The sequence below is a fragment of the Carlito syrichta genome, unplaced genomic scaffold (genome assembly GCF_000164805.1).
Source record: "Carlito syrichta isolate Samal-C Ts95f unplaced genomic scaffold, Tarsius_syrichta-2.0.1 Scaffold315477, whole genome shotgun sequence".
In the NCBI taxonomy this organism is placed as follows: Eukaryota; Metazoa; Chordata; class Mammalia; order Primates; family Tarsiidae; genus Carlito; species Carlito syrichta.
The window spans coordinates 971,401-984,376 of NW_007259573.1; the positions used below are offsets into that span (position 1 = coordinate 971,401).

Consider the following 12,976-nt stretch of genomic DNA (forward strand, 5'->3'; position numbering starts at 1 on the left):
GTCAAGGCTGCGGTGGCCGGGAGCGGCCACTGCACTCCAGTCTGGGCGACAGAGTGAGACTCCAACTCAAAAAAAAAAAAGAAATTTAACAATAAAAATGAAAAATTTGTCGGTCTCGGTGGCTCAGCCTGTAATCCCGCACCTTTGGGAGGCTGAGGTGAGTGGATTGCCTGAGCCCGCGGGTTCGAGACCCGCCAGGGCAGCGAGACCCGCCAGGGCAGCGAGACCTCATCTCTACAATAAATCAAAAAATCAGCTGGGTGTGGTAGCGCATGCCTGTAATTCTGGCTACTTGGAATGCTGAGGTGGAAGGATCGCCGGAGCCCAGCAGATCGAGGCTGCGGTGGCCGGGAGTGGCCACTGCACTCCAGTCTGGGCGACCAAGTGAGACTCCAACTCAAAAAAAAAAAAAAGAAAAAAAAACATATACAAGGATGTTTCCTATCTGTCAACAATCTATATGCACCCACAGAGAGATGGTTAAACACACTGTGGCTTAATTATAACTAGGAAACATGATGCAGTTGCTAACAGGAATGAGGAACTCTAGATGTAAAAATGTAACACAGCTGCACACATACAAAACATTTTTCAGACTCCCAGCACATATATGAGTACATGGGAAGTCAGGGGTCTCCAAGGACACACATCACACCAGTTATGTGGCTATCTCTGGAGAGGAAAGCCAAGCTGAGGAAAGGACGATGTGAAGTAGAGGTGGGTATGAGTTACATAAGAGTGACTAGTATAAAATCTGCCTTTTCCCTTACTATTTTTAAAGGTATCTTTTAGATTTTGCAATTTTTTTAAAAGCAGATTTTTTTGTAAACCCCAAAAAATTCCACTAAGGGGAGAAAAGCAGTTGTTTTTATTTTAAATCATTTTGCAAACTGAGAACCCAAATGTGCCAATCTCCTTCTTCTTAAGCCCAATCTGCAAAAGGAAAAAGAAGACAAGGTGGGACAGAACCAATTCAGTAACTGTGATGAGCAATCTCTCCTGCACAAAAACCAATTCAGGAAAAATAAAATGTTTCCAGGTCATTTTTTCCTCATTCAAAACGGAAATAGTTTTATCGAGTCCCATAGTATATTTAAATACGTACAAGGGGGGAACCTCCCAAAAACCCAAGACTTATTTATAAAAGATTGCCTTACATGTTTAAACTTCAGTCACTTTCAAAGTGCTGTCCATTTGATGTAATACACCAAGGTAGATGTTTTTTCCACTGCTCAAAACAGTTTCTGAACTCGTCAATTTTGATGCCGTTTAGTGTTTCTGTTGTTTTACCTCGTCCACATCAGCAAGATGTTTCCTTTTGAGGACTTCTTTAATCCAGGGAAACAAAAAGAATCGCTGGGGCGAGATCGGGTGAATAGGGAGGGTGGGGCACAGGGGTTATGCCATTTTGGGTCAAAAAGTGCTGAACACTCAGCACGGTGTGGGCAGGTGTGTTGTCATGGCGGAAGAACCAGTCACCCGTTTGCCACAACTTGGGACGTTTCTTCCATAAATCGTGGCACAACCTTTTCAAAACTTCCAGATAAAAACTTTGGTTGACCATTTGATCCAAATTTCAAGTACACTACAAGAGCCCCGGTTTCCAAAAGATAATTCCGGTATTGGGGGGGGGGGGCCCTCTCATATACTTCATAACCTAGATTATACCTTTATTGAACAAAAGGTTACCCATGAAAAAATTGGCATTGCTTTTTAGCCACTATAACTGCACTTTTCAGGCTACTGAAAGTGTTACATGTTCAAGTAACTTTGGGAAACATGATAGAATCACAGATCCCCACACGGGAGATTCACAATAGACATTAGCACACCAAAGCCTCTGCCAAGTCCTCTAAAAATGAAATACATGTTTAATTTTGTGTAGCCTAGGATTTTCCAAACTTTCTTGATCACAGACCTGCTTTTGGTAGTATATTCAGAACACCAGTTAAGAAACACTTACCTATAAATATCAGTTTTGGGGGTAGTTTCAATGAAAAGCAGCTTTCTAAATGTTTATGATAAAATTAAGACTGCAAGCTGTTTTGCAAATGGGTCCGTATCAGCAGGCCAAAGGGCTCATTCATCATTGTTCTAGACTAAGAAGGCTTCTCTTAAGTAAGTGTATAACAACATGCAAAGTTTTATTTTGTCTGCAGTGGGTAAAAAAGCATTTTTGGAAGAACCACAACCAATGAATGGATTTACCTCCTGCTTCTAACTGAACTCCTGGAGTCAAGTGAAGAAATTCTGGTTTCATGCTTACTCGGGAGCCAGAAATAAAACCCACCACGAATTCAGAGTGTTCCTCCGCCATTCTAACCTAAATGAAAGGTAATAGGACATATTATAAAAAAATAATTAATCACACAGAATAATATTTTCCACAAAAAAATCTACTTTATTAGTTGCTATATTATAGATGCCTTTTTTCATTTCATATTATATATAAATCGACTGTATCATCTTAGAGATGAATCATGTTGAAACATGCTTGCTTCATTAAGACCCTGAGATGACTCTTTCCCATCCCTTCCCCCAACTAGCCATACATAAAACCAAAAATCCTATACTATGTGTATTTAAGACACTACATAATTACTTATTTGTCTTTTTATTTTGAGTTGGAGTTTCACTCTGTTGCCCAGGTTGGAGTGCAGTGGCATACTCATGACCACATGAGCATCAACCTGCTGGGCTCTGGCGATCCTTCTGCCTCAGTATTCCAAGTAACTGGACTACAGGTGCACACTACCACACCCAGCTAATTTTTAACTTATTGTAGAGATGAGGTTTGGCCAAGTTGCCTGGGCTAGTCTCGAACCTGCGGGCTCAGGCAGTCCATTCGCTTCGGCCTCCCAAAGTGCTGGAATTACAGGCTGCACCACCAAGCCCAGCCATAATAACTTATTTGTAATAATGCTTGGTGACCCACCTACTTCTAAAAAGCATTTGGGGAGAATTCTCTAAAACACATTATAAAGGTATGAAACCACATTCAAGGCTTATTGCCTAACTACACAGGGAATTCCATACCCAAGGGCAGCCATCATATAAAAAACAGCTATGTTTTCAAGAGTTAAAAAAAGTCTCTCCCATCTACTGCTTTCCCTCTTCTTTAACATTTGCTATTAACTAGTCTCCCCAATTTCTATACTATTACCTAACATTTATAAAAGTTTCTTTAGAAGGTTTGCCTGGCTTTCTGATTTGGCTCTTCTGATACTCAGTTTCATTTTTGCCACCTAGTATGACCACCAACAAACAAGTCGTGTCTCTTTGAGCCAGACCCAGACTCCCATGATGTCAAATATTAGAAGTGACTAACTGTGCCTCTGCTTGTGAGACTCGGCCATGTGAGTTCTTAACAGCTCCATATACAATCTTTGAAATAATAAGAAAACAAAAAATTCCTATTACAATTTTTAACAGTAATATATTCTTTAAAATATCTATATAAAGGCGACTTATCCATCTCTCTAAATGACTACCCAACTATGAAATTCACCCAGAGGAAAATATAAAGGAGAACTTTTATCCATCTCATATCTGCTTTGACATGCAGGGATAGAAATGGGGTGGGGAGTGAGCATTAACATGCATGGCGGTTTAACTTTTTTGAGTAGGAGCCTCACTCTGTTGGCCAGGCTGGGGTGCAGTGGCACACTCACAGCTACCACAGCCTCGGCCCACTGGGCTCAGGCAACCCTTCTGCCTCAGCCTTCCAAGTAGCTAGAACTACGACAGATGTATGCTATCATGCCTGGCTAATTTTTTGATTTATTGTAGAAATGTGGTCTCACCAAGTTACCCAAGCTGGTCTCGAACCCCTGGACTCGGGCAATCCTCTCGCTTCCGCTTCCCAAAGTGCTGGGATTAGAAGCATGAGCCACTGCACCTGACTGGTATAACTTTTAATAATGGAAGAATTACTGAAGGAAACAATGCATCAGGATCTAGAAAAGAGCTTTCCCACATAAAGCCAATCAATATCAAAGACAGAAAAAAAGAAAGTCATTTCACGTAGGTGCTATCATGAGAATGTACATCTCTTAGACTTGAGATTCTGAGAAACTGCGTGTCTGGGAAGCTCTTATCTTCACTCTCAACTCATGGTGAGATGAAAAAGACAACTATTTTAAAGTCCAGGTAGGCATATGTAGATGTTTATTTGACTATCTGTCTCAAAGTTTCTCTCAGAGTACAATTCAAATTCTTTAAGTTTCCACTGTAAGATACCAAATACTATTAACTATCAAGGAACTCCATCCAACTAGAAATGAATATATTGCCACATTGTCAAGAGCTGAATTTTTGGAGCAGGTTCCATAGATCCCAGGTTAAGATATTCTCTTGCCCTGTAGCATGCAGTGTAACAGTCCTGGCCTTCTCTCACCCCAATTCCTCCATCACTTACCGCTGCTTGAGTGTAGCTTCCAGTGGCCAGGGAACCAGCAGAGCTCATTTCTGCAACGAGCAGGCACCCCCGATGCAAAGGCAGGCCCACTTCTTGCAGGCCTTTCACAATTCCTGAGCCTGGCACCACATGAGCATTTACTAGATCTGCCCAAGAAGCTATTTTAAAGACACCACCTAAGAAGGGAAGAAAGAGGTTTACAGCTTTCAAATAAAAACCTCTAACCTCTTGTCCAACCAACCAACTACAATATAAAATAATCTCCCAGTAACATGTTAAAGGAAAGAGTCAAATACTTCAAGAACTTTAGTGATTATCAGTGGATGCATGGATCCTCCTGTAAAAAATATATCTGTCTTCCTAGCAGCTGGGTCAGAGAACACAGGGAGAAAAAAACTTCAAGTTCTGCACTTGGTTTATCAGGAACACTGATAAGATTGTTTTCCTTGCAAGCTAAAGTTTGTGACTATCAATAAAGCTCATGCAATTAGAAAGGGACTCCAAGCTGGGCACGGTGGCCGAGGTGAGAGGATTGCCTGAGTCCACGGGTTCAAGAACTGCCTGGGCAAAATATTGAGACCTCATCTCTACAATACATCAAACAGTTAGCCAAGTGTGGTAGTGCGTGCCTGTAGTTCCGGCTACTTGGAAGGCTGAGGCAGAAGGATCGCCTGAGCCCAGGCAGTCGATGCTGGGGTGGCCATGAGCGTGCCACTGCACTCTAGCCTGGGTGACTGCGTGAGACTCCAACTAATAAAAAAGCGACTCTGTGAAGACATACATTTATTGTGGTCAAGGATACTGACATTTCAAAATTTCTCTTGAAGATAACAAATTTTCTTTGCAGGGACCTCTCAGCAGCTTCACTTTCAATATTTCTGTATGTTCCTTAGCTCTCTTTAGCTATTCTAAATTCAACAGGCAGTTACAGTCATTTTAAAAGCTGACAGTAAAAACCCTGATTTTAGAAAAACCCATATGCAAACGCAAGAAAGTTTGTGTAACTTTAACACCAGTCAATAGGCTAAATTAAGCTAAGTAATGTAACAATGGTAGGACATCTTAAGCAGATAAAGTCACTTACAGACAAACCTATTCTAAAGAAACAGCTTAAGAATATGCATGCACTACTTTAAGCAAAAAAAATACCTACAAAAACTGTTAAATAAAGTGACCAAATGTTATAAAGTTAAAAGAAAAAAGCATACGCTATATATAGTATGATCCCACCTTGTAAAAACTGACAGAAATTTGCATAGAAGAATGAGCAACAGAAACTAAGCATTTTTTTCACCCAACACATGCACTACTTTGAGTCTCTGATATAAGAAACATCTTTCTTTTTTTTTTTTTTTTTGAGTTGGAGTCTCACTGTCACTCAGACTGGAGTGCAGTGGCCACTCATGGCCACTGCAGCCTTGACCTGCTGGGCTCCAGCAATCCTTCCGCCTCAGTCTTCCAAGTAGCTGGAACTACAGGCGCATGCTACCACGCCCGGCTAATTTTCGATTTATTGTAGAGATGAGGTCTCGCCAAGTTGCCCAGGCGGGTCTCGAACCCACGGGCTCAGGCAATCCACTCACCTCAGGCTCCCAAAGCACGGTATTACAGGCTGAGCCACTGAGTTCGGCCGAAACATCTTTTTTTTTCAAAAGTATGTATCAACCTACCTTCTGCTAGAAATAAATCTTACCATCACACTGCTTTTTCATTATTTCTATAGCTGTAATTTTTCATTAAAAACTCATCATATTCTGCTGGGGGTCAACATCTGACATTTCTGTCTGCCCAGAACCATGTACCCTTCTGGTATCAGAACATCCATTTTCTTTAGGGAAACTATCCCTGCTGGGTTCTCAATTAAAGAAGTTTAACTCGAGTTAGCAACCTCACAGTTACAGAGCTATTACCTAGCTAGCTAATGAAGGTATTCTACAACCCAGGCTACAGTGGCTAGTTTGGGGTAGGTACATGGAGTATGCCTACCTAAGAAGTTAGCAGAGAAGAAAGCAAAACTGAGACATGGAGAGAAAGCCAAGTCCAGAAGATACCACATGAGTTCCTGGATCCAACTACACTTGACTGTCTGCTCTATGAATGGCCTTTCAGTTGTGTGAGCATTTCCTCTTTTTCTGCAGTCAGTTTAGGCTGGATTTCTGGTTCTTGCAGATTCCTGAATAATATACTTACCTTCATACTGCTTTTTTACTGTGTTTCCTATATCTGCAAATTTCCGGTCTTCAAATATTAAGAACTCATGACGTTTTGCCACAGTTGTCAACTCCTTCATCACATCCAGAGTAAAATCATTCAAAATATCTACATGGGTCTTGAGCAAGCAGATGCTGGGCCCTAAAGAATCTGCCAGTTGCAACAGCTCTCTGGCCTCTGAAACATCAGCAGACAGACACAGATTGGTCTCTTTCTTTTGCATAAGCCTGAGAAGCTTCGATGCAACTGGGTGGATCCCAGGCAGCTCTGCACGTGCACCAAAGCTGAGTTCTTTGGGTGTTTTCGTTACAGGAGGGAGAGAATTGTTATGGTTAGATGCCACAAAAATATTCTCCTGAATAAATCTCTTCACTCTCCCAACCATTTCAGCATCAATTTTCTTCTGCTCCTTGAGAATCTCCAGCATTTGGGACAAGGTACACACTGAGTGGAGACGGATCCCACGCTCCTGCAACTTGTCCTTGCCTCCCTGCTCTCTATCCAACAGCACTATAGCATCAGTAACCTTCAAGCCCTCCTTCCGAAGGACCTCAACAGTTTCCAAAACACTTGATCCACTGGTGACAACATCTTCAATGATTAGACAGGTTTCTCCTGGATTAACAGCTCCTTCTACAAGACGTTTAGTACCTAGAAAAGAAAAAGTCCTGTTGATTCTGAATTTGTAAACACCTAGATAAAAACTTCAGTCAATTCAAGGAGTATATTGTGGTATAAATTTGGTATGCACTTATGAAGAGGTACATGATCTAAACCTTACTTGCTGATTATCTACTTTGGAGCTACTTTATCTTTATACCTGATGAATCTTCAAAATGCCATGAAGACCGTTTTGCTCAGTGTCTTTGTATCCCAAAATTGCCAGTTACACACATAGAATATTATAATAAAGCAAGTCACTTATTTTGCAGTGTAAATAAACATTACTTAATGTGCTTTATGATTGAATTTTCTTTTCTTTTTTTTTTTTTGAGTTGGAGTCTCACTCTGTCGCCCAGACTGGAGTGCAGTGGCCGCTCCTGGCCACTGCAGCCTCGACCCACTGGGCTCCGGCAATCCTTCCACCTCAGCCTTCCGAGTAGCCAGAATTACAGGCACGCGCTCCCATGTCCGGCTGATTTTTTGATATACTGTAGAGATGAGGTCTCACCAAGTTACCCAGGCAGGTCTCGAACCCGCGGGCTCAGGCAATCCACTCACCTCAGCCTCCCAAAGCGTGGGATTACAGGCTGAGCCACTGAGCCCGGCTGAATTTTCAAATATGGAGTTTCTTACACCAATATCATCTAGATCAAGGCTGTTATGAAAGAGAATAATCCAGTATCATCAATGAAATCATTACTTTTTCCATCAGCAAATATTACAAGTTCATCATTCAAGATCAGTCAAATAATTGGCTTTTTGAAGCTACAGCGTCTGAAGGAAAAACATTCAACAATCATTTAGATTCATTACCACAATTGAAAAAATTATATACTGTAATGTGACTAAATCTATACTTCTCTACCCCAAGCCCTATTATAGACTATTTTCATATAATGTACAAAACATAAATAACTCAGGCTATAGGCTTTATAGACTCATCTTTATATTTTCCCCTACCAGTTATTTTTTTTTTGAGTTGGAGTCTCACTCTGTCCCCCAGGCTGGAGTGCAGTGGCACGCTCACAGCCACTGCAGCCTCGACCTGCTGGGCTCAGGATTTTCCACCTCAGCCTTCCAAGTAGCTGGAATTACAGGCATGCACCACCACACCCAGCAAATTTTTTTATTTATTGCAGAGATGAGGTCCCACTTAGTTGCCCAGGCTGGTCTCGAACCCTGGACTTAGGCAATCCTCTGGCCTTCACAAAATAGTTTTTTTTATGGGTAAGAATTCATGTAGATAATTAGCTCAAAAAAATCTAACGCTGTGTCCTTAAGCAGCAAAAACTCGACTAAATATTTTTCTATATTGTCAATTTCAAAAATAAAAAAAAAAAACAAAAGTAGACAAAATAGTATAATGAACACCTATGAATACAGAACCTCACCATCTAACAACTCGTGGTCAGTCTTGTTTCATCTATATCCTCACAATCTTTCCCACTCATTATTTTTAGAAGTAAATCTCAGACATGACATGATTTCATCATAAAACACATTAAAAATGCATCTGTAAAAGGACTCATTTCCAAAAAATGTAACAAAACGCTACCATACCAACATAAAACAAAACAAAAAAGACCATTAATTTCTTAAAATCAAGATTAATTTTCAGATTTTAAAGCAAGCCACCTAATATCCTATTCCCATGAACCCGCAAAACAAAACAAAACAAAAAACTCCTGGAGGTGTTTACATTGCTTTGCTACAGTAATTTTATTCATGTATGATTCTTCAGGTAGTTTAAAACATACTTGGAAAGTACTTGCTCTTGGAACATTCTAGTGGAGGAAAGGGCTGGTTAAAAAAATGCTTGGGTCTCACAGAAATGGTACCAAAAAAGCGCCTTTTTTCAATAGCTAATCAATACAATGCCTTTCACCCCTAGACTTTAAAGGACAGGAAGGCAATTTATAGCAACAGTTAAAAAGTTTCACAGGCAATAACTTAAAGGACGAAGAGTATTCAAGATCACTCTGGTAAAACACCAGTGTATAGAAAAGAAAAAAATTCTAACAGTATCAGGTTATAGATTAATTAACTTAACGCATATGATACTTTTATCTTACCATAATCCTTTGTTTCTTTCCTTCTAATAAGCATTGGAATTTGATTAGTTGAACAGATAACTGTAGCCAATGGCAAAGCTGTGTAAGGTACTCCACACACAGTGTCAAAACTAATCCTCGCATTTTGGGCAGTTTGAAATAAAATATCTGAAACCTGTAAGAAAATGAACACATAAACTACTATTATTACCATTTTAAATGGTGTATAAATCATGTAACAACATAACATTAAAGACAGTAATAACCTAGTGGAGGTTAGTCTCAAACCTAATCGGAGAAATATACCCAAAAGCCTTTTTATTCAATAATCCACTTCATAAGTCCTAGTATTCACATATAAATCTAAAAACATAAGAATAAACCTACTCAGCTAAACTCACGGTCTGTTCTGAAGGTAACATGAGATGTGTTGGGAAACATCTTAATGTTGACCTCAAATACTAAGGATAGCCTCTGACTTTCCAGTTTCCCTTAGAAATCTATTATGCTTTAAGTACCTAAACCTTTTAGCTGTATTTTCTGAAAGAAGTCTTCAATTAAGAAGTTTTATAAATACAGAGCCTGTTGTATAAAGTACTATTTTATAATCTCCTTTTCCACATAAATCATCACATTTTGATGTTAGAATGCATGTTCACACCCAACATCACCTTATTTATTTTTAAAAAGGCAAACAATCAATGAGGTGCTTCATGAACTAGATTATAAGTTTTTTAAAAAATTTACTTCAGCACTTCTAACTATTTAAAAATCTATACATATTTTTAAGTTGCAAGGAATGTAATTTCTAGTACTAAAAACATTAACATTATTTTGGAACTGTTATATCACTCTTTTTAACAAAAACACTTGGAATCCAAATGCTAAAGTGATTTGACAATCACCATATCTTCATTTAAAAAAATTAAAAAGAAACCGCTAGACTACGAAAGTTGGAAAATTTTAGCATATTTTTCTAACTCAGTTTTCACTCCACTATGTCCACAGAATTTTATTCTAATGCAATGTATACTTAAACTTGAAAAGCTTTTACTGATCCCACTATCATACTTCTCTGTATCTATGTTAACTGAAATTCGAAATTGTAATAAAAAAATTCCCTATGATCCTAAGTGTCCATTAAGAATTCTTCTGCATATCATTAAAATTATAATTAATTAAAATATAATCTGCAAATTTTGACAGACACAAAAAAAATTTTGGAAATGCTTTCTTAGTGAGAGAAATGCTATCTTTCCTCTCCAATTAGTTTATGTACACTAATGTATACATAATACTAGTCAAATATGACTTATTACCAGGAACTTAGAGTTTGGTATAAATTCTATCACACTTTTGGGGTGTAAATGCTGAGAAACTCTATTCACATAAGTAGATATGAAAAGGAGATTTGTTATAGTTAGGACTCTCCATGTTTTGTACTCCTTCCCAATTAATTACCAAAATCACATACACACCATGCTCTAGCTTAAAAAAAACAAGTTTTTGTTAACTGACTTGTTAACAAAAGACAATTTTTCATTAGAAAATCTTTAACAATTCACTTTCTCCACACTGATAATTAGCACTACTGCAAGATCCTGGATGGTGAGAAGTTAATAGTATAACATGATGACAGAAATGTTCTACATCTGTGCTGGCCAATATATAGATTGGACAATCTTAGATTATGTCCACTAGCCCCATAAGACTATTTAAAATTAAAAATTCACACTGCTCAATATTCACAAGTGGCTAGTAGCAACTCTGTTGGACACACATTTTACATTCTCCCACTCAAAGTGTGGTCTGCAGTTTGAGTGGGCACCTTGCTAGAAATATATAAAAGGCCCTGTCTCAGACCTACTGAACTGGATTCTGCATTGTAATAAAATTCCCAGGCAATTCCTAAGTACTCAAAGTTTGAGAAGCACTGTGTAAAAAGTCTCGAATTTGTACAAAATTTTTCCTTATATTGACCAAAAACTGCTTCCCTGAAATGTCCACCTTGTGGCCTAATTCTTGTTCCTAGCCACACAAAGCAAAACTGAATACCCCTCTCCAATCAACAGTCGTTCTAAGTGTTGACCTAAAAGGAAGAAGCTGAGGTACAATTAATATAAAAGAGAGTTTATTTGGGCCAAGTTTAAGGAGCGTAACACGGAAGCATAAATTCAAGTTGCCCTGAATAGAGGCTTCAGTTAGCAACAGTTACAAGTGTAGCCAAGAGAATTTTCAAAGGAAAAGAAGCAGTTCCTAAGTTGTTCACCAAGAATTTACACTAAAATAACATAAGCTAGCGCCTGCAGTGCCAGCTGCTAGGGAGGGTGAGGCGGGATGATTGCTTGAGCCCAAGAGTTCAAGGCCGCAGTGAGCTATGATAACGACACTGCACTCCTGCTGGCGACAAAGCAAGACGATCTCTAAAAAAAGGCTAAATAAAATAAACTATTAACTGGCTATACCTAGTTCTTTGTATCACAATGCCTCTGGGGATGCGTGCAGGAGCGTAACTGAAGTCCCATACTCATATCTCTCTGATCCTGATATATTTGCATGCCTCACATAGCTCAGACTGCTCTGAGCTTCTTTTCTCACAAGTAACAGACCAGTGACTAAATTCACCGCCCACACAACTTTTCCTTTTTCCCCAAGTCCAATTTTCTTGGGGTCAAACAGAAATTCATTCAAGTACTTCGGTGCTAGACAGGGCACCAAACTGAGTTTCCGGACTCTTGCAAAGCACGTGTCTACGCCCAGGTCAAAGAACCGGCTGCTCTCTAAGAGCCAACAACCACTCGCCGCTGTGCTTCTCACGCCTACTCCCCAGGCCAACACCGGGGTCGACCCGCCTGCTTGGTTCCTTTGCTCTCGTCCCACGACCTAACTCCTGTCACCCCCTCCCTTTTCCTGGTCCCCTTCCCGCCACTTAGCCCGGTTCTTCCCTTCCCGGACTAATACCTGATTCAGAAGGCGCGGTCGAGACACGATGCCCCGCAGATCGATATAGACGGGGGAGGAGATTCCACTCTTCAGCACGAAGTTCCCAAACTTGAAAGCCTGCACATCGTACAGCTCCGTCACGAGTGGGCCCAAAACTGCTCCAGCGGCCGCCATCTTCCCGCACTTCCGGTTCGCTGCAAAACCCAAGGCGCGCCCGGCAGCGGGCGCCCCGGTGGCGTCACCGTAGAAGCCCCGCCTCTTCCGCCCCGCTTCCCGGCGGTTTTCCGGCTTGGTGTGCCGGCTTCGGAGTCCCCAGGGCCGAGGTTCGGCGGTGCGAGCGGACCTAGCGTCTCGATCCCCGAGCAACTAGATTGCCCCTCGCGTCCTGAAGTCCAGCCTCTCAAGAAAGTTCGTATAAATCCTGTCCTTTAAAAAAAAAATAACTCAACATCCTCCTGACTAGTGCTCTTAACTATCTCCAGTCCTCGGCCTAGCATGTCATTTGCCAGTTATTAACCACTACTTTCCCCCCACGTTTCTCCAAATAAGAGTGTAAATTCTCGAAGACAGGGACCTTGACTCGATTCTTTTATTAACGTCATAGCATCTGGTACATGACAGTTTCATAGCAGTTTGCACATAGGAATATAAAGCACTTAAGTAATGACAGTACTCATGGCCTCTTCTTGTT

At 40.3% G+C, this 12,976-nt stretch overlaps 1 protein-coding gene across 1 annotated transcript in view; it reads right to left on the minus strand.

Moving 5' to 3' along the window:
• The window catches only part of UMPS (uridine monophosphate synthetase), a 15,203-nt gene extending 2,695 nt beyond the window's left edge, over positions 1-12,508 (minus strand). The window contains exons 1-5 of the mRNA XM_008072875.2: positions 12,304-12,508; positions 9,364-9,517; positions 6,608-7,279; positions 4,418-4,593; positions 2,209-2,323 (exon numbers count right to left, since the gene is read on the minus strand). Of these exons, the coding sequence (XP_008071066.1) occupies positions 2,209-2,323; positions 4,418-4,593; positions 6,608-7,279; positions 9,364-9,517; positions 12,304-12,459 (1,273 nt within the window). The 5' untranslated portion in view covers positions 12,460-12,508. The remainder of the gene's footprint in view (positions 1-2,208; positions 2,324-4,417; positions 4,594-6,607; positions 7,280-9,363; positions 9,518-12,303) is intronic.
• Positions 12,509-12,976: the final 468 nt, after the last annotated feature.